Here is a 23,262-nt window from a genome sequence, read left to right as displayed (position 1 = left end):
AATTATTTTCTTCTTTATTTAGCATATATAATTATAAAGAACAGTTTCAGAAGCATAAATGGTTAATGCTGCATTATTGCCAGGGGATCAAAATAAAAAATACAGCCAAAATTGTTCAACAGTGGAATACCAATTTAAATAAACAATCACATATCTCCTAAATGTTGTCAAAGACTTCAAATGTTCAAAATGTTGAGAACTGACTATAAAGTGTCATAAATAGTATAGTACAATTTTATTATATATACATGCCTCTGTATACATAGAAAAAATACTGGAAATATATACATCAAAGTATTAACAGTGGTTTATAGGTTTTTTTGTTTTCTTCTTTTTGCTTATCTGCCTATCACATGATCATCTAAAAAAAATCTATCTGCTTTCTTCACACTCATGTAAAGTTTTATTGAATTCAGTGGCCTTTCTATGATTTCTATCTCTATAATACCAATGTCATCTGGGAATCTCAGATGATCCCTGATATTTGATGCTTTGACCCAATGATTTTTCAACTTTACAATAGTATGAAAGCAATACACATTTAGTAGAAACTACTTGAATTTTTGAATTTTAACCTTTTCCTACCCTAGCAATATGCAGTACAATAGTCTCTCTAGATGTTGGGCAGCAGCAGCAATCTGCAGCTCCCAGTCAGCTACGCTATCACGAGGGTAAACGTCCAATACTCTACAGCGTACTGTGTTGCCAGATGATTTTGCCCAATGGTAGTGTTCTGAGCACATTTACGGTGCACTGGGCTATGCTATCACGTTCAGCAGGTTAGGTGAAGTAAATGCATTTCAACTTACAATGTTTATCAGGATGCAATCCCACTGCAAGTCAAGAATATACGATAACCATTTTGAAGAATTAAAATTTCCTTTTTCATAGTCTGAATTCAAAAGACTAAAGAAGAAATTAAAAAGCAACTAAGAGAAGTAAGCTAATAATGAGTAATATTTTAAATATCTACATTTAGGTCTTTCAAAAAAAAAAAAAAAAAAAACCCAGCAGACTAAACTTTCTATTCTCCCCATATTCTCGGCATCTTTTCTTTCGAATTCCATTATCCATCTCCAAACTTAAATAAGTAACTTCACTTCAGAACTACATAAGGAAAGGAGACAGAAAGCTTAATTTTAATATTGTACATCAATATGTCAATTATCCTTAAACTGTTATAAAAAACAAACCTCCAGTGTAATACTCAAACACACAACATATGGTATGAAATGACCAACAACTGAAATCTCTAAGGACATTGGACATTTAAGCTTTTAAGCTTAAACAAATGAAAAAGCTTAGGCCAAAATGGAATAGGGTGTGACCAGGCTCACTCAGATGCCTTCAAAGGCTGATCAAATGCCAAACGTACTACTTAAGATCCTGAGTGTCAGAGAATTAACGTAACAGGCTGAGACTCACAATGACATGAAAATATGCTGAAGTTACTGGAAACATGGAAAGGGACAAAACTGACCCATGGATTTTGAGCATCCCGTTGCTTTACAGTTTTTCAGTTTCTCTTGAGATAAATTTATAAAAATAATTGGCAGAAAAAAGGAATGTGAAAAAAATTTAATAACTTGTCTTTGTAATACATATGACAGGTCACATTTCCATACTTTCCCATGTCTGGGTTTTAAGAGATTAGTTATATGGTGATAACATTTTGAAAAGAACTCAAAGTAAAATTACAAAAGTCTTAGAACAAAAACTATCACTCTAGATTCCTTGTGCTTCCTATTTGGTTGCCAATACCCTACACCTCTTCAAGGGACTAGTAGTGAGTATCACCTTCAAGATTCAAATGTCCAGGCAGACACTGACTTTAGATAATGGAAGTTCATAAGGCATGATTGCTTTGGAACAAGAAACGCACCTTGAACAAGAAATGCACCTTGGTTTAAACGTTATTTGGTACATGGATTATTCATGTATTGTAAGTTCCATGTTTTTGTAGCTCCACTCTAGTCATTTTTATAAAAGCTTCATTATAAAGTTTTTCTCTCCAGTTGTAGAGAGTTTGGTACATACAAATTAATTTGCTTATTCTCTTTTGCCTTATCAGTTTCATGTTGGGATAATTAACTAACCAGGCAGGTAACAGTTCATCCAATTTCTCAAACAAGAATGAAATGCCATTCACACGTTTTCTCCTGCAGTTGTCAGTCAGGCAAAATCTCTACAAAGATTACTTTCATCATGATCAACTCAACATCCATTATCTTTTTTCACATAATCATTGCCTTTTGCTCAATCAAGAAACCCTTCTGTTCTTACAGATTATAATGTGTGGCTCATTGAGAGCAGGTCTCATTTCAAACCATCATTAAAATGAATGGGCTCTCTCCTTGTTAATCCCTTTACAGTGAGTTGTAATTGCTGCATTAATCAACAGAAAGAGACTGAAGTATACCTCTATGCCTGTACCCAACACTCAGAAGATAGGATGCCTTACAACAACAGAACTTAAAACTGGGTTAGCAAATTAAAGCCATGATACTCTATTCCAGAGTATTTCTAAACCATTTTAAAAATCCTTAGGGCTTTAGGACAAATATCTAGAAAAGACAGGAGTGTAAATAAATCACTATATTTTATCACATCTAAGACATGTTCTTTTATGTACCATTAAGAAAGGGGGAAAATGTCAATTATTATCATGAGACACCATTCGCTGCACGTTGAATCCTAATTTCAGAGATGTTAAAATGTGAAAAGATGTGTGCTTTAGAATTGATGAAATATGATCATTTCCAGCATTGTATCAGAACAAAATTCACTGAAGTTCCTGCTTTAAAGAAGTTAATAACTGAAATCTGTGGATAAATAGGAACCTTGCTCAGTAAAAGAGACATCAAAATTCCTCCATCTCAGGATGTTTTCTACCTTTTTTCAGTCTAATTTATTCTCATCATATAAATATATTTCCAGACATGAATACATAATGGTTTCCTCTTTGCACCTGAAGAAAATAATTCTCACTTCTTTCCCTTACTTACTCAGGTGGGCAGGGCTCAGTGTTGCAGGCTCTTTGATTTTCAGGTGGCTTACTGTCAGGGTCACAGTAATTGTTCTGGACAATGGAGTTGTCATCCAACCTTTTACAGACCACCTCTTGTCTTTGGACACCTTGAGAAAAGGAGGACATCATTAATTGAAGAGAAGTTTACCTTCCATTAAGTTAGGTATGCATAGCTTTCCTCTGTGGGGAATTGACCTCAGTGGATTGCTGCCGTCTTATCTGTTCCACATTGGACTGCTTCTCTAAAATGGAGAGAAGACCTGGTCATTATACTGAAATTTTAGGCAAAGTTATTTTTCTCATATTTAGAAATATAACTATTTCAGAAAAGAAACTATTGGTAATCTTAAACAATTTTATTCACAATTGTAAATTCTTCTTCGTGCTTCCCTTAAAAAACAAAACAACAGATTACAATTTCCCAATATAATATTATCAGATAAAATGTACAAATATACATTTCAATGCAAAACAATGATTGTATATTTATTTAAAAATAGAACAATAGGGACAAATTTACTTTTTGATATTTTGTAGAACAAATCCCATCTATTTAGTTTTTGTTAGGAATACATCACATCCACACATTTCATTTTTTCTTCCATTTATGTATTTATCTCTCTAAAAGCCCATTCATTGTTCAGAAATTAGAGATTGCAGTGGGCCTCTTTTGGACTATAGCCAACTAGTCTGTTTATTCCAACAGAGTTGACCCCCTGTTGATTATACCATTGTCAAATAAATACATAGTTCATTCAAATATTAACTTATCTCATTTTTAAAAATTAGTCTATGTGATCTGTTTACCACAGCTAAAAATATTCTCATACAGTTTATAAAATATTAAATATATGTCAATCAATTATTGGCAAAGATATTCACCATAACTTGCTCACATTTCACAAAATACAAAGACACACACAAACACACACTCGTATTTGTAAATGTTCCTGGTGAACAGATTTTATGTATACTCATTTTCTCTTTAGTCAAGGAATCAAAAGAAGCAGATAGGTATATCAAGATATCAAAGAGAAACAAGTCAAACTACAAGACAATGCTAACTGTTTCAGATCATATAGCGGTAACAGGTTATTCCTGGCAACAGAAATAAGAGCACAAACTAAACTATTCCCCCACTCACCCACCCCATCTCTATAAACAGGTAGGCTAAATTACCCAGAAAGAGTTGTAAAAGCAGCATTAGCAGTATCCAGGAAACCACAGCTTCACACCTAGCTAATCCCACACAATCCTTCAGTTGTTTTTCTTCCCTCCCCCCCAGTTGTTTTAAGTAATAATGCCCTAAAAAAACAGTGTGATCACAAATTAGGGAAATATATGTGAAACAGGATCATTCAGTGAAAGAAACTGTCACCTAAAGAGCTACACACCAAATGCTTCCCCCAAGTTCCCCTAAATCATGGCAATTCTGCAGGTGGGAGTGCCTCCGTTATCATGTTATGCACACCTTTAACTAAGCCCTTTAATTTAAAGACTCACAGGGCAAACTATTAAATCCACCAAGCTCATGAGACTTAAATCCTGTAGCTCCATGACAGTGGTGAGCAGTTATAGAAAGTCTTTTTTTATTGCTTGCAGTGACCCCGGGCTCTTGCTGATCACCTTCTGCAGTCATTTTTTATGTTTTCCTAAACTTAGGGGTCTTAAACATAGTCAAACAACTTACTGGCAAAATGTCCTAGAGTATGTATTGTATTCCTTCCCTCCCAACCCCTAAAATAAGCCAAACGACTAAGTTTATGTGACGACAACAGTTTGGAATTTTTTAACTATTAAACTTTAGATTTTTTGAGGGAAGAATGATTCACATCAGGCATAGTTGTGATCCATTCACAGATGTTCCATGATATTCATCGGATATCTCCCCATTGTGTCATTCCAGTGGGCAGATAACTAGGTCCATGTGGTCCACCTAGACAGATACCTCTACCATTAGTCATAGGAGTCAACTACCAACTGCAACTGTGGCTCAGATTATCCATCCACCCTGATTCAATATTTTGCCTCTATCAGGGTGAGCAGGGGACTTTTTTTTATCAGTTTGTGTGATTTTTTTTTTTTTTAAGTCATTCAAACCTGACTGTACTTGAAGCAAGAACATTGGCACTCAATAATATATCTTGGTTATTTCTCAGGAAAGAATAAACATTCTCAACACTACAAAATACAACTGATCTGGTTTTGTTTCAGTGGCAGAAACATTAATTCAGGTTCCTAGGGTTAAGTTAAAGAAAGGAGAAATTTATCTTGACTTGTAGAAACTGAATTAAGTCAAGATAAAATTCTTCTTTCTTTAACTTAACCCTAGAAATGTTGTTTGGCTATAATTACATTTGTTTTCAAAAGTAGCCTTTATTGCAAAATCAGGGACTCTACAATTTGAATCATAGATGAGATATGAGTTAGTAGAACTGAGATTTATATTTCATTTTAAGGTAAATTCTAACAATGTATGTATCTTGAAAAAAATTTGGTACATAATACTTGTTATCAAAAATTTGGAAAATTACACAAAACCACAAGGAAGAAAATAAAACTGACCCATAGTCCAATATTTTGTTTCAGACCCTTAACTTTCAGGGCTATTTTGCTCTTTAGTGGGATCCAATAATTAGTTTAAAAATTACATATATACCCAAACTAAAACTGTCAGCTAAATGCAGTTGGCAGGTCATTCATTCATTTACTCATTCATTCATTCAACAGAGATAGTTACTAAACCAAAGCGTTGTGTTTATGAGATATAAACACAGTATGTTGTATGAGATACTGGGCTAAGTGCTAAGAATTATGAATTGACTTAATTTTGATTAGGCCTTCCTTCCATACTTCTTAAAAACTGGGAATCAAGAGTACTTGGGGGTTCGTTTTAGCTTCATAATTTCAGAATGCTATTTTTTTATGAAGTAAAAATTAAAGTCCTTGAATAGACAGCTGAAACAGCTCTATATTTTATGAAGATGCATTTTTTTCCTTGCGTTCGTCTTTTATTAATTTTCTTCTAGAATGTTATATTAGACAGTGTGGTATTTCACACTCAAGGGTTGACTATACCAGTAATCTATTCCAAATCTTCCTACAACACTGTACTATCTTCCTCCAACAGCATACAGAGCTCCTTCCAACTATTACTCCCACACTTGGCAGATTTATAGACTTTTTTTTCTTTTTAAGTCAGTAGCAACAGGATAACTCTATAAACCAATGCATCTAAATGAATGGATTCTTAAACACATACTTTTGAATTACAGAAAATGCAGCTTTTAACTTTAGAAAGTAGAAAATACAGATCAACTGGAAATAATCTAAACTAAGTCCACAAGAGAAATGATTGAGTTTAGATTCTTTTTATATGATCAAGCATCTTGTACATAACTTCTTTTAAAGTAGTCTGTAAAACATTGCTAAGATGTTGATTTTAAACCCGGTTGGGAATAATTACATCCAGTTACACGAAACCACGATGCTTTCAAATCTAAAGACTTATAGTTTATAACAAAAACATAAAATGTCCACATGACCAGTCAGTGTGTACCTAATCAAAAACAAAATTCTAGTGGCTTAGTGTCCAGATCTCCTGGAGATAAGCAGATGTTCCGCAGAATTTAATAAAAATGCACTAATTATATTTTATTCTTAAACACCTAAAGTTACTGGCATGCAAACTGTATGTATATGTTTTTTAATGCAATCCTTCTTCCATGCTTAAAAAAAGTAATGGATTCATATTACAAAAGTTAATTATAAAAGATGATATTGCCAATATACATTTACTTAAAACCCTCTACAAAAGGTATATTCTGTTTAAAGACTTTTAATTTGCTTATCTTTTCATTCTTTGATACTAAAGATTCATATATGATGGTCCTTAACATGGAAATGTAACCCTCACTTTTTGTCCATAAGTTTAAATATCAGATCCTATATTTAATTTTCTGCCAATAGTTAAAAGTTAAAGATCTGTTTTCCCATCAAAGGTTCTTTTATACAATGGGAAGAAGGCATACTCCACTTGAATCACTGCTCTAGCTACACATCAAGAAATGGCTTTAATAGTATTTTTATACAGTATATACCAAAGGAAAATGTGCAAGAAGCCCACCAAAGGGCAAGTGAGTCCTGGATGGAAACCATCTGCTGTTCTTACTCTAGGGGGTGGTGATGGTTCAAGTGAGTCCCAGTCTGAGCAAAGATTTCAGAGACCATCGCTCCTCTTCATTTCTTGCCTCCATTCCAATGCCTCTACTCCTCTTATCAGCTGCCCAATGTGTTCCTATCTCTCTCTTCTTTCAGAGAATGAAATAATTTTGTAAACTCATTTGTAACACAGTATTTGGCAATATATTGCTTTTCTCAGGGCAATTTACCATCTTAAAAGTAGAAAGAAGGCACTCAATGCACAGAAATTACAACTTGAATTTAACTTGCAAGGATGATATGTGTTAAACCGAGAAGGATGGGTCGGGGGTGGTGAAGGGCAGGAGAAAGACCTTCTAAGTCTTCTCAACTCTACTCATCAGTCCCATCATTTCAGTGATAGACCATGTAATGGATAAATGGGCATTCTATAACTACCTGTGAGTCAATAATAAAAAGAAAGAAGTATAAATGTATTCTTGGAACTGATGGGCTAACCAACATCTAAACAATTTAACTTAGTGGCATAGCACATCATATCTACCCAAGAAACAGTTTTCTGAAGAGAAGGGGGGAACATTAAAAAGTCAGAGTTTGTACTAAAAATGTGTCTGCTGGCTAAGGCAACAATTTGCTTAACCACAGCATCCATAGTAGCTAGCAACCAAGACAACACTATATAACTACAGTATACAGAGCATATGGCCAGCAATATTAATTTAATTTAAATCTTTAATGCAGATAGCATCCAAAGAGTGACAAGTGCCAGGAAAAAAATGTCTCTCTGCTCTGCCTTTCACTGCTGGAATCTGGCTGTTGTGCCGTGTGATTGTTGGCCAGACACAAGCATTTGCAGGGCAGAGCAAAGCCCATCTGCCTTGGATCTAACAGCTGGAACCCAGGGTACCAATCAACTCCACCCATATGGTTCCTTCTTCCGAAGAGCCTCCTGCTAGTTTTTATCTTTCAAAGGCTTCCCTTCTCTTTTCAGTGCCTTACCTTCTGTCCTTTTCAGTGTCTTTCCTTCTGTCCTAAGCAAAACTGGATGTCCTCAGGAAACAGGATGATCAAAAGCAAAATGTAGCTCTAAAATATTGTATTTTTCTAGAACAACTGTGCTTAGTAATGGTAAGGTAGGGTGGAACATACATATACTGAGCTTATCCCTGGAGAGAATTCCTATTACTCCTTAGCTATTAAGAGTAATCTTTTCCATATAAAGTATCTAACTTTTTAACTAATTTAGTTTCTACTATGTCTAATGTATACTTTTTTAGTACTATAAGGGAGAAAGTTACTGAGTAAGACAGTCTTGACCTCAATGGGATTACATTAAAATGGGGATGGGGTGGAATAGGGCAAGTACCATTATAATTATATTACATGATGAAAGATATCTAATAAAATAGTACATTTTCAGGTCTAATATTTTTAGTTTATAGTTTCCCTATGTTGTCTTATTACTGTCTCATTTCTCTTTTCCTGATCCTCACTGATCTGAAGGACTCTTTTCATAGCCAAATTACTATATCATTACTTTTCACTTTATCTTGTTCCTTTGTTTTTCCTCATCCCAAATTCTGCCATGTTTGGTTACCTCTTTTTGACTTCTAAGTGGTTTAGATAAATGACCTAAGGCAAGTTTTCATTCTTCTTTGTAAAATCAGATAATCAAATACATAGAGATAATTTAGAATGTTTCTTCCAGATCCAAAATTCTATAAAAGTTGCCTTCTCTTCTCTCCCTCCACATTTCAATTGTTCAACATTTTTTTCCACCAATTCTCTCTCTCTTATGTGTCTGCTTTTCTTCTGTATTCTACAGAGTAAGTCTAGAACACAGGCATGTTTCTTTTCATTTGGTTTTGTAGTCTTGTTTCAGTGCCTAAGTTTGTACCAGTGTAAGGTACATGTGAAAAGGGTTACACATGTCAAGAGGCAGAATAGTAACTAGAAATAGGAAATTGTGAAAGGTAAGTTTCCTAATATGAAGAATTAAATCATGCTGGTATACCCAGCATGGGTGTCCATGCTCACGCCTGTAATCTCAGCAACTCGGGAGGCTGAAGCAGGAGGATCACTTGAGGCCAGGAGCTCTAGGCTGCAGTGAGCTATTACTGTGCAACTGCACTCCAGCCTGGGCAACATAGCAAGACCCTGTCTCTAGGAAAAAAAAGGATTAGTTATATTATACTAGAAAGTAATCTCCATGACCTTAAGTAAGAGCTTGTTATTGGTATTTTATTTAAATTTTAGAGGAATATTGTTGAGAGTACAAAGGCCTTGAGCTTCTTCCACACAGTGTGATGTATTTATCATCAATAGACAGGCTTTTCTTTTAAACATATATAAAATCCCTTTCTTGGCACCAAATCTTGAAATATTTCAAATTTGAGTTAAAATAAGGATATAATCATATACTAACTGTATAGCTTTTAAACTAAAATCGTCATTTTCTTCAAGTAAAAATGGAAATAGTAATATCATAAGTTCCCACAAAATCAGGATGATCATGCTTACCATAATAAAATGCTTTATTTTTAAAAGGCTTTATTTTTTCCAAAAGTATTTTATACATTCAACCTTGTAAAGATGAATAATGTTATGACTGTTAAAAATACTATTTTGGAAAGAATTTTTGTGAAGTGAAACATGACCTGTGATATATACATCATTAATACAACAGGAATGCACTCAAACTTTGGTTTCACACTCACCCAAGTTTTTCAGTGAGTGAATATGTATCCAAACCCTGCTCATGTTAGGGAAGAATATAATTACTAAAGCAATAGAAATGATGAAAGAGGACTGATGAAATGATGAAACAGCACTTGGAGAATATTTTGGCTTAGAGATTTCTTGCTTTCAGTTACAAATCATCACATTAGAGAAAATGCAACCAACAACATGCAGAGGTAAACAGTAAAACATGTCAAGACTATCAAAATAATCCTTCATATGTAAGACTTTAAGCTTAAGTTATATTGAAAATATACAGGAGAATTCAAGGAACTTTTGTAAAAGTAGTTATATAGGGGAAATCATATGCTTAAGGAAAAAAGATAAATGAAAATTATTATAGATAAATAAATGAATACACATATTAGCTTCCAGAAGTGTGAACCAACCACAAACATGAGTTTGTAGAGAAGAGTTACTCTGCAATCTCAAGAGTCAAGTTATACTAGAACTAACTCAACAAGGTTAATGATGACAGAGTCTAGGATCTTGGGGGCTGTGATGTTCACAGGTGCCCTGTTATGATGTCAGGTATAGTTAATTCCAGATTAAAGGACACTCTTCCTTCACAACATTGAAAGTGAACTGAGAGGAGGGAATTGTGGGAGAGATTGAATAGGGGGATGTCATAGTTAATGCAGTGACAGACCATTGTCTAGTCCGATAAATGTATTATTTTTCAAAGACGAAAGTGAAAACTAGGGAATAATGATGAACAAAGCTGAATGCAAACCTTTATTCTTTCTAAACTCAAGTCATTTTTTTTTAGGGGATTTGTATTATTTTAAAAATCTCAGTGATAGGTTTATATATCTCAGTTTGATATATACAGGACTCAAATGTAAAAAGACCTTCATGATTTCAAAAAATAATAGTACATTGTACAACCCCACACAGAAACTATCTTTCACAGGGAATTTTTCTTTAAAACTAACTGTACAACTATGTTTCTTCAGAGGGAAATGAATGGCATTGAATAAAGTGCTTTTAACTATTCATACTAAAGTTTCCCTCTGTAATCTTTTATTTAACTCTGAAAATAACTTCTGGATTGGTAACTCCTAAGTCAAAGATAAGCACATTTGTTATAGGATTCAACCTTTTTATGTCTTTCACACTTAATTTCAACCAAGTCTATTTTGAATCTTGAAAAAAAACAACTGGACTTTGTTTTCCTATGCTCCATTTGGGGCTCCTCTGCTTTGAGTTTCTGTGAAAGGTACAGTGAATGTGTCCTTTATAAGCTGCAATACAAGTGTTAGTCATTATTTTTGTTATTATGTCTGTAAAACGTAAGTCTCAAAACCCTTGTTTGTTTGAAGCACATTCTGTTAGTTCAATAATAATGTGAATTAACCTCTTAGTGATATTAAATGTGTTAGACATCTTAGAATTGACAAAAAATTAAAAGGACATCTGTGAAAATGTAAAGCATTTGTCTCTGTTTTATCTGGTATTTTGAGAGCTGTTCTCTTTTAGTCAGCTATTAGTACTGTCCTAAAGACTGTACTACATATTTTCTAATAATTATTTTTTAAAATAATTTAAAAACTGTCATTTTAGAATGGACTTACTATACTTTTAAGTCTACATTATGCTTGTGTTGTATCATTCCTGAAAACAATAAAATATATAATAGGAACAAACGTTTCCAAGAAACAATGTAGAAATATCCAACTTTTTAAAGGGGCCAAGGCATGATAGATTTGTTAAAAGTAATCTCAAAATTGTGTTATTAATAAATGCAATAGTATAGGTTATCACATAAAATTGTTAGCTGTCAGGAAAGAAGTTGCTAACAATTTCTCCTTTAAATATATAGTTCCTTCTTTCCTTCCTTTCTTTTTTTTCCTTTGCTTTAATCACCCACCATTCTTACCCCAAACTAACAGAGATGGAGAAAGGAAACATATTCAGGAGGACACATCAGAAGGAATATAGATATGAGAGAGAAATTTACATATTATGCAAAACCTCTAGTCTCTTAGCTAGAAGTACAGAAGAGTCTCCAGTTTTAAATTCCAAACATCACCAGGGTCCTGAATAATGAGCAGCTTATATGCATTTATTTTCTCTTCTGAAATGAAATTCAACATCTAATGAAAGGAAGTTAGGTGACATTTTTAATCCAAATTTAATAATACTCATTTTACCCTAAATTAGGGGTTCTCAAACTTTTTCAGTTCACAGTATCCTTAGTATCTCCAATTTTTAAAATAACATCCCCAAGACAGAAAAAAATGACTAAGAGTCTTACTTAGTAGTTAGTTCCAAATAACTTATTTATAATGATTTGTATGCTGTAAGATCAATATAGCTATGTTTCCCCTGAAAATGTACAATGTTCTGCAGTGCCCTTGGGCACCTTCGTACACTTTGAAAAACACGGTCCCACATCAGGAAAATTCAAAATAGTAGTTGGAAATCATATAAATCATCTTAAAAATCTCAAAGAGTCGAAACCAGCCACAACATGTATAAGAATCCAGATGACTTGGGGAGGCTGAGGCGGGTGGATTGCCTGAGGTCAGGAGTTTGAGACCAGTCTGGCCAACATGTGAAACCCCGTCTCTACTAAAAATACAAAAAAATCAGCCAGGCATGGTGGCATGTGCCTGTAATTCCAGCTACTCGGGAGGCTGAGGCAGGGGAATTGCTTGAACCAGGAAGGTGGAGGTTGCAGTGAGCCATGATCGTGCCACTGCACTCCAGCCTGGGCAACAGAGCCAGACTTCGTCTCAAAAAAAAAAAAAAAAAAAAAAAAAAAAAAGAATCAGGCACAGATTCAAAAAGTAAAATAAAAAGAATTTGTCCTAGCTCAAAAAAAGAAAGACGTAAATATCTTCTATGTTTATATGCTGTTCTCTCTCTCTCTCTCTCTCTCTCTCACACACACACACACGCACATACAAATATACACACACACAGACTCATAAATTAGGCTCAAAATGACATTCAGGGAAGAAAAAGTATAATAAAAGACGCATCAAACACACAAATAAAATTAGACTATGTAAATGTAAAAGAAAAAGTAATAATAGCATTTTAAATAGTCAATGATGACTGATCAGAAACATTCCTGTATAACCATATAGTATATGTAAAATAAAATCTGTGCTCTTTGATCTTCAAACAAAATAAAAAATATCTCTAACAGTAAACCTGTCTCCTTCCTAACTCCTCATTAATCTAAGCATAGCGTTATCTCTTCCTCCAAAGAGCTGCAAAGCAATGTTTAGCAGAGAGATGCTTTTGTGTATTAGCAGAAACTTGACCAAATTAAGTTCTTTGGTATGCAATTTTCATACTTCTATACAAAGAAGAAGAAAGAAAAATCTAGAAAAATATTTGGAGAAAGTAATCAGGAGTGTCAATAGAGCCAATGCAGGACAAAGACTGTATATTTAGAGCATAAATATAAAATTGTAATAAATATAAAATATCATATGTATTTCTGATATTTATTTGTACTGAAAATAAAGTATTCTTAAGGTTTATTTTCTAACAGAACAGGTACAAAGTTAAATACAACACTACAGCATCAATTATCGGTTAATGGGCTTTGGAAGATTTCACTTTAAAGCCTAAGCATTGTATAATATTAAGTAAGAAGAGGGGATGGGAGTGAAATGAGAATGGTATGAACAGAAGGAAATGAGAACACACCCAGAAAAGTAGGGTAGAAAATTATCATGAATATTGCTGCATTCCGCAAAGATTCATTCCCTTAAAGAAAGTAATTTCCTAAAAAATAGAAGGCCTTCTCTGATTAGAACTGTAATTTAAAAGAAAACAAATTGTATCAGTGTTCATAATAACTGAGTTCAAACAGGGGCCATATGCCTCTTCTATTCTGACTTGTGCATCTAAATTAAAGTTGGTTGAATACCCAACCATCTACTCATTTTAGCTCTGTTAAGTATCAGATAAACTTGAAATTAGAATAAATTTCTGTTTATTCTAATAAACAGAAATTTGTTTAGCACAATTTCAGTCAGTTTTAAAAGCATTTATTACATTAATTGGATGTTTATATGATCCATCAAGTGAAGGAAGACTGTAAATATATAGGCATGCCCAAGGCCAATGGCCATATTAAACAAAATTATGAAATTAAGTAGCATGCTGCTATCCCTTCTTTCATTCCCTTCTCTGATGCTCCTCTCTACTTTCCCATCCCAGATACCCATTCCTAAGTCTCATAACCTTAGAATTCAACTAGTAGCCACTTAAAAACAGAGATATGTGTTAGTAATGCTCCCAGAGGTATTTGCATCTGAATGTTAATTTTTTGAAGACTAAAACTTTTAATCAGTTTCAAAAGCAGTAAAACTTTTAATCAGTTTCAAAAGCAGTATTTCTCAACCTTGGCTGTACATTAGAATTACCTATGGAACTTTTCAAAATGTGATGCCCAGGCCATACCCCCAGCCAATTAAAGAAGACTCTCTGGGGGTGGGGACAAACTATCATCATTCTTTAAAGTTCTCCTTGGGTATTCCACTGTGCAGCCAAAGTTAAGAATCATTGCTCTAGGGAAAGCATTTGAAAAAAATGAAATTTCAAGCTAGTGAAGGAGATCTTTATGGGTGGGGATATATCATGTTTCCCTACTGAGGTGGCCAACTGGTGAAAAAGCTCTTTTTATTACAAGAGAATACTGCATTACTAAATTAAAAAGGTCACTAGAGACTAAATTGCTAGGTCTTGATTTCAGCAAATTACTTGAATTCTATCTATAAATTATGACTAATAATTTCAATGCCTATCTTATGTAGCTACTGAGGATGATCAAATGAAATACAGTACCAGAAAATGTTTTAAACTTTACAATTTTATTATTACATAGCTGAGCAGTAGAACCACCTGTCACCAAAAAAGATTAGTGATACTGTGGTTACAACTAAAATATGGATTATTACCTAAAAGACTTGTCAGTCTGTTTAGTGGGCATTTACTTTAGGAAATCTAAGTGTCTACCCTGGAGCCTCAAAGTATAGTTCCTGAGCCAGTGGCACCAGCAACACGTGGAAACTTAGAAATGTAAATTCTTAAAGCTTCCCCTAGACTACTGAATCAGAAATTGTTGGTAGAACATAGCAATCTGTGTCCTAACAAGTCCTTCAGGTAACTCTGATGTGTGCTTAAATTTGAGAACCACACATCTAGCCAAACATCAGTAAAAACAGAATACGTATGAATAAAATCAAAGGATGAATATACAATATTTGTTATTTGAAACTTTAGAAGTCACAGTGCATAAGTATACTGGCATAAATTACTACTTTTAAAAATCTGCTACAGCTTTGTATTTCAAAACAATACAACTTTCCTTACACAGCCAAGATTTTTTAATTAGCACCTGATTATAATCACTAATCCAATGGTAGCATATAAATTTGGGAGTCAGTACATTACAAAGTACAAAATAAGTTTGGGTAAGGAATACAGAAACAAATTCTAGTAGCAATGGTTCTGGAAATAGTCATGATTTTGGGCTTGGATTTCTCTCTGAGGAAGAGTTGCAGCTGTATCTCAAAAATCACACGTATCCTGAAGACAACACCCCATAGCATCTCAATGTTCCTTTTGAGGCAAAGGAAGTGTTTCATCACTGACTCAGAGAAAAGACCATTACTTGGACTGAATCACCAATGTTTCCTGTAGCATTAGATTTGTCACTGGATCTGCTAAGCAACAGAAAGTTTCAAGCTCCTTATCTTAAAAGATCTCATAAGATCGGCCGGGCGCGGTGGCTCAAGCCTGTAATCCCAGCACTTTGGGAGGCCGAGACGGGCGGATCACGAGGTCAGGAGATCGAGACCATCCTGGCTAACCCGGTGAAACCCCGTCTCTAGTAAAAAATACAAAAAAATAGCCGGGCGAGGTGGCGGGTGCCTGTAGTCCCAGCTACTCGGGAGGCTGAGGCAGGAGAATGGCGTAAACCCGGGAGGCGGAGCTTGCAGTGAGCCGAGATCCGGCCACTGCACTCCAGTCTCGGCGACAGAGCAAGACTCCGTCTCAAAAAAAAAAAAAAAAAAAGATCTCATAAGATCAAGCTATCATTATTGCTCTCAAACTCAATTAAAGCCCAAAGGTCTGGATATTAATAAAACACATGCAGGACAATAACAAGTGAGAACACTGAAAGATCTTGTGAGACTGCCACCAAAAGTTCCTTGAGATATTTCTTGTTTTCTCTTTGCCACTTAAAAGAATTTTGACAGCCTCAAGACACGCAGCACCTCCTTGGAGAGATGAACATGGAGTATCCCAGTTAAGAACTGACTTTATCCCTTTTCCCCATCTAGCACTGCTGCGCCTGCAGGTCTCTGTTAAACGGTGGACAATAAATAAATAAAACACACACACACCCAAATATAGGTTGATAGTTCATGTAACAAACAGAGATACCATTTGTCAGATTGCTTATCCCCATATAGAAGGGGATGTGATAGTTTGCACAGCATATGCACATGAACTGCCAAAATATGGTGTGAAGATTGGCCTGACAAATGATGCTGCAGTGTATTATATTGGCCTGCTGCGGGCTCAGGCTTTTCAATAGGTTTGGCATGGATAAGATCTATGAAGGCTAAGCTGAGGTGATTGAAGATGAATGTATAATGTGGAAAGCACTGATGTTCAAAAGGGTGCCTTTATCTGCTATTTGGATGCAGGCCTTGCCAGAACTACCACTGGCAATAAAGTTTTTGGTACCCTGAAGGGAGCTGTGGACGGAGGCTTCTCTATCCCTCACAGTACCAAACAATTCCCTGGTTATGATTCTGGAAGCAAATAATTTAATGTAGAAATACACCAGAAGCACATCATGGGCCAGACTATTTCAGATTACATGTGCTACTTAATGGAGGAAGATGAAGATGCTTACAAGAAACAGTTCTCTCAATACATAAAGAACAGCATAACTCCAGACATGATGGGGAAGATGTGTAAGAAAGCTCATGCTGCCATAGGAGAGAATCCAGTCTATGAGAAGAAGCCCAAGAAAGAAGTTAAAAGGATGAGGTGGAACCATCCCAAAATGTCCCTTATATAGACAATAGACTTATTGACAGCAACAAACAAACAAACAAACAAACAAAAAATAAAAAACAAAAAAACTGACTTTAGAATTAATCCTTAGTTTCTGAGTGAAAGCTAGGTAGAAATGACTTCTTCTTGAAAGGTTTCTTAACTATAAAATGAAATTTCATTAAGGAGAAGATGACTCTGGCTTTTTCTTGGGTCAAAGTTCCTAAACCCTAAAGGGACTTCACTTCCCTCAATCATAAGCTTCCTATATTTAAAGAACCTGGGGTTAAAAGTGAGGGTATGTGTAAGAAGAGCAACTTCAATAATTGATTCCTGCACTCTATATCCTAGGAAATATTTTCCACCTATTCAAAGTAAGCAAGATGGCTAGGTGTGGTGACTCACGCCTGTAATCCTAGCACTTTGGGAGGCTGACGCAGGTGGATCACTTGAGGTCAGGAGTTCAAGACCACCTGGCCAACATGGTGAAACTCCGTCTCTACCAAAAATACAAAAATTAGCCAGGCGTGGTGGTGTGCACCTGTAGTCCGAGCTACTTGGGAGGCTGAGGTGGGATAGTCGCTTAAACCCGGGAGGCAGAGGTTGCAGTGAGCCAAGATCGCACCACTGCGCTCCAGCCTGGGCGACAGAGTGAGACTGTCTCAAAAAACAAAAAAACTCAAAACAAAACAAAAAACAAAGTAAAAAAGAGAGGAGCTGGGTTTTACTTACCTATGCTAATTAAAATCATACTGTTTTCTCCTTGGCAAAGCTTTGCCCCACTCTATAAGAAAAGTAGCAACTCTAAACTTTCATCTCCCACATTAGAAAGGACAAACACAAATATATAATTGCCAAAATTAATTCCTTTTACTCATTCACTCATCTAGCACTTTGGGAGGCCACCGTTGGCCTCAGTAAGGTGCTCAATAAAGTGCATTTATTGGGTACCTACTATGTTTTGGATATTGTTCTAGGGGCAAAATGAGTCTACAAAGATGCACAGACTTCAGTGATGAGGACATGGATTCCATGTGTCTAGAACACTGGATTTGGTTTCTCTGTCAGCCAAGACCAGTGGTACACAAATTTGAGCGAGCATCCAAATCACCTGCAGGGCTTGTTAAAACACAGATTAATCGGCTCCACTTGAAGAGTTTCTGTTCAGTAGGTCTGAAATGGGGCACTCAAATTAGCATTTCTAACAAGTTTCTAAATGATATTGATGCTGCTGGGGATGGGGGGCAGACTTTAAGAACCACTTACCAAAACAAATGGCAGCTCTTCACACCATGCCCTTCATCTGAAGAAGGCAAGAGCCTCAAGAATGCTCATAATCACCCACAACCAAGCCTAATGTGAGTTCCCAGAACCACCTCCAGTATCTAAGACCAGTAGTTCCAGATCACGGAAAGAAGGATAAATAACAAGGAAGAGAAAGCTCTCCCTTCCAGAGGCTTTTCTCTCTCCCTGTCTTTTTTTTTTTTAACCCCCTACCACAAGAAATCACTTCTATTTCTCAATACAAGTGTTATGGGAAAAAATGACACTCATCTAGACTTTTTACTTTCCTACTTCAACAAAATTATATTTTTTTCTTCCAAATTCAGTTCTCATGGCCTTTTTCCTCTTCTCCTTCTTTGTTTTTTTGTTGGACTATCTCCTTTCTGAACAAATAAAATCGTAGGATTGAAGGAACATTGAGAATTCATTTAATCCCTTCTTGGTCTCAGACAAGACTGTGTCTAAACCATCCCCAAATATAGCAATTTCAGTACAAAGACGAACCGGCTCTAAGAATTTCCATTCAACCTTCTGTCGCATACTAATACGCATCCCCTTAGCTTTCTTTTCTACAAGCTAATCCACCTCAACTTTAGACTATCCTTATTAGATTTCCTAAACTTTAAATTATTTTAATTCTTCTTTAATAAGTTCATTCCACCTTGCCTCAGGGCCTGAATTATGTACGTACTGTTCTAGAAGACTTTTTGTTGGAATATGCAAAGGGAAAAGTTAATTTATAGAATAAAAAGAATTGAACTGGATAAAAGAAAGATACACGTATAAATGCCACTAAAAAATAATGCAATGGCATATACTTGATCAATTAGTTGCACATATTTATTTATTTAAAAGTGGTAATGCCCTATGGCTTTAAAAACTTTACATTACAAATCACCAGCCATTTTACACATAAAATGGATGGGAACTAGAGATCTTTTAAAATATGTCACAAATTATACATAACCATGTTTCATGATACTTTACACAGTAGAGAACATCAATATATTATTCATCTTTTTTGTTTTTTTCATGTTGTATAGACTTTATATTGAAATTGGAGTTGTAGTTAATCATTGCTTTAATTCTGTATGAGATTAAAAATACTGAATTAGGCTGGGAGTGATGGCCCATGCCTGTAATCCCAGCATTTTGGGACACTGAGGCAGGAGGAATGCTTGAGGCCAGAAGTTCAAGAGAAGCCTAGGCAACACAGTGAGATCCTATCTTTACAAAAATTTTAAAAATTAGCCAGGTCGTGGTGGCGTGCTCCGGTGGTCCTAGCTACTCAGAAGGCTGAGGTGGGAGGATCACTTGAGCCCCGGAGGTTGAGGTTGCAGTGAACCATGATTGTGCCACTGCACTCCAGCTTGGGCAACAGAGCAAAAATCTATCTCAAAAAAAAAAAAAAAAATAGTAATAAGTAATAAAATAAAAATACTGACTAGATTGTATGATAATTATTTCTCTAAAAATAACCTCTCCAATTTAAGACTTGAAAATCAGAAGATGCAAATATAAGACAGGATGAAGTCTACATAAAAAGCATATATTTCTGCATAGTTTAAAAAAGGAGTATAGGTAATATATTGAGTGATTTACTTTATTTTAATTTTGCCCATTCTAAATATCACTATTTAAAATTTAATATTTGCTTCTGGAATGGTGAGGTGATATAGTCCAGCCTAGGCCTGAAGGACAGGTTTGTTTCCTTGCCTATCAGGATCAAGGTGTACGGTGGAGGCGATGCATTTAGTCTCCAGAGAGAAGGAAGATGCTGCTTGCACAGCACTTCTACTCACCAGTCCATGCAGCACCAAGGGTGTTGGCTTTGAAGGAAGCCAACTGTCCTGCTCTCCCAGCCAGAGGTAAAGAATTGCATTGGTGGCCACTAGAGGGAGGAGGATTAGGAATAGAGTAAATTGTAGGGAAAAGGCACCCATGAAAAACGCACATGGGACAACCAACACATCACCAACCACCGCCTAGCAGCTACCTCTGAGGGACTGTAATGGGGTCAGTATACACCATTAACCCAGAACCCAGATACCAGTAATTATTGTAGTATCCCAGTATACAGTCCCTTAACTTTGATGGCAGGAGAAGGGAGTTTGAATAGGATTGTGGCAAACACACAGGCACGCAAACACACACAACAAGCACATAGCCGTACATTCTCATCTCCCATTACAAGAAGTTGCATCTGTGATGTCTGATTCTTGCTCATTTTCTTTTTTAAAACTTTTGATGTTCTTTACCAAGAATGTGTTCACGAAAGGCAAACAGCCCACCTTCAAGACAGTCTTGGGAGAAGCACCAGCAGAGACACTCATTGTGCCAAGATGTATTTTACCAACAAATCTGCACAAATTACATGAGGTTGAAAACAAATATAATATAATATAATTAAAGCAAAGTTTCTTTTGCTAAATTACAGCTTGAAGCAAACCTGCAAGAAATGTTTCCAATTAGCTTTTTTAACAAACACAAAGCATAGCTCCGAATGTGTTTTGTTCTCCATCTTGCCCTCTGGGTGGGCTGCCTAGTGGGCATCTTACCTCCAGCACAAGTAGCTGAGCATTCTGACCAAGGCTGATGATTCCATGTAAAGCCAACTTCATTATCTCCACTGCCAGTTCGAGTGATGGGAACATTGAACTTATACCTAATTCCCAAATTCTGTTCTTGAAGCAGAACCTGCCATTGAAAACAACTGGTGAAGACAATTAAAATACAATGAGCCTTCATTCAGATATTTATTATTCCTTTTGAAGAAGAAAATTTCAAAACAAGTCTTATAGGAAATTTAAGATAATATAAAACACATGCATTTATATCAAATTTTCGCTTCCCATTTTCATGGGTATTTTGGAGCCATTGCTTTCATCTGTCTTGTTTGGTTATAAAAATTCTATTCAAGCAAGAGCACGATGGCCTTAACTTTGTACAGTTCTAACACCCTTCGGTAAATCATTTTACCTTTATTTACCTTAATTTCATCACCTGTAAAACAGAGATAGTAAAACCTGCCCCTTCCTACCTCACAAGGAGGAATTACAAACAGAAGAAATACAATGGCAAAGACGCATTTACCATGATGATGAGATTTTCTGAGGTAGGACCTAGAGCTTCCAAGGATTCTGGTTCATCAGTTGGTCTCTTGTAGTGAAAAGCTGTTCCAGCGACATCAAATTTCCTAGGCCAGTCAATAGTCCAGGCACCATTAATATAGTAATCATCTCCTTCAGATTTTAAAGCTAGAAAACAAACCACAATTCACCTAAAAATGTGAAACTTCATTTACCAAAGTGTCACTGATTAATTACTGCAATAAAGTATACAATGAATGTCGATTTCCACTTAGAGATATGACTCTTGACCATATTCTTAAGTACAAATTAAAATGGTGATTTTTCATGTGAATGGTAAGAAGATATTACTTAAGTATTTATAATGTCATTAATAGAAAGCAATGAAAGGTTAACCTGGAGGAATAAACATGTGGAATTAGCAAGGAAAATTATGAGAAAAGGAATAACTAGAGATGAGAGTTAACATGAGGGTGGGGAGCAGGCTTTCCTTTCCAAATATTGAAATAGTAATTAAATGGATATGGGGTGGGGATGACCTGTTGCACCTGGACACAGACTGATCAACAGAACACAAATCAAACAGATTTAAGAAATATACCCAAGTACATTTGGAATTTTGTTTATGATAAAGGACGTATCTTAAATTAGTAAAGGAAAGATAACAAGAAATGGCGGTAAGGCAAAAGACTATTCTTTTGGCAAAAAAAAAATGCTGAATTTATATTTCATTCTTTATATAAGAATAAATGCCACAATTCAACTCCTAGGCACACATCCAGAAGAATTGAAAACAGGTACTCAAATACTTGGACACACATATTCGTAGTAGTACTATTTCCAATAGCCCCAAATCAAAACAACCCAAATGTTCATCAATGGATGAATAAACAAACAAACAGTGGTATTATAATGTAATAGAATGTTATTCAGCCATAACAAGTAATGAAGTATTGATAACAAGCTGTAATGTGATGAACCTCAAAAACATTAAGTGGAAGAGACCAGACAGAAAAGATCACATATAGTATGCTTTCATTTATATAAAATATCCAGAGTAGGTAAAAAGCCACAGAGACAGAATGCAGATGGGCAGTTGCCAGGGGATGGGGAATGGGGAGAATGGGGAGGATGGGGAGTAATCTGCTTAATGGATATGGTTTTTTTTCTGGGGTGATGTAAATGTTTTGGAATGTTCTAAACGCCACTTAATTGTTCACTTCAAATGGTTAATTTTATGTAATGTTAATTTCACCTCAATAAAAACAAAGTTAAAAAAAGAGAGAAAGGATAAATGCCAGATGGGTAAATATTTAAATATAAAAATACTTAAATCTTAAAATGTCAGGAGAAAATATAGAACTTTTTTTTCTCATAATATTAGGGTATGAAAAGTTTTTCTAAGCATGACAAAAAACTCAGAAAAAATGTTAATAGATAAACATGCATACTTTAAAAAAAAATCTCTTAAAAGAACAATACACACACACACACACACACACACACAGTTTAAAAGTACATGTGGCTGAAAAAGTATTTTTAGTACTAACATACAAAAACTCCTATAAACAAACAAGAAATAAATAAACATGTCAGTTTAATATTTTGTTAGTATGCTAGCTGATTGCAAAAACTGTGATTCATCAGTCCAGATAAACAAGTAGGCCAAAAGGACTAAAGGGTCATGGTGCAGAGTCTCTGACTCTCTAGACCTCCAGCTCTTGTCCTTCATACTACAGACCATTGTCATCTCCCAACCCCCATTTGCCTGGCAAAAATATTTGTAGTTTCTTAACTTCAGATATGTTTTCAAGATTCATTTAACTGCCAAAAAATAAATCTAATTAACCTTTTGAGACAGGAACAAGCAAATAGAAGAACTACCTGGCCTTGAACTTTTCCCGAACTTAAAAATTTTTATTTTCA

The 23,262-nt window shown here is 35.3% G+C and overlaps 1 protein-coding gene across 1 annotated transcript in view; it reads right to left on the bottom strand.

Moving 5' to 3' along the window:
• Window positions 1-23,262, bottom strand: part of ADAMTS6 (ADAM metallopeptidase with thrombospondin type 1 motif 6) — a 321,212-nt gene that overhangs the window by 39,945 nt on the left and 258,005 nt on the right. The window contains exons 18-20 of the mRNA XM_050793724.1: window positions 21,341-21,504; window positions 20,806-20,944; window positions 3,006-3,135 (exon numbers count right to left, since the gene is read on the bottom strand). Of these exons, the coding sequence (XP_050649681.1) occupies window positions 3,006-3,135; window positions 20,806-20,944; window positions 21,341-21,504 (433 nt within the window). The remainder of the gene's footprint in view (window positions 1-3,005; window positions 3,136-20,805; window positions 20,945-21,340; window positions 21,505-23,262) is intronic.

This window comes from Macaca thibetana, chromosome 6, assembly GCF_024542745.1.
Source record: "Macaca thibetana thibetana isolate TM-01 chromosome 6, ASM2454274v1, whole genome shotgun sequence".
Classification (NCBI taxonomy): domain Eukaryota; kingdom Metazoa; phylum Chordata; class Mammalia; order Primates; family Cercopithecidae; genus Macaca; species Macaca thibetana.
The sequence above is the reverse complement of the archived record's forward strand: the minus strand, read 5'-3'. Positions and strand labels throughout refer to the sequence as shown.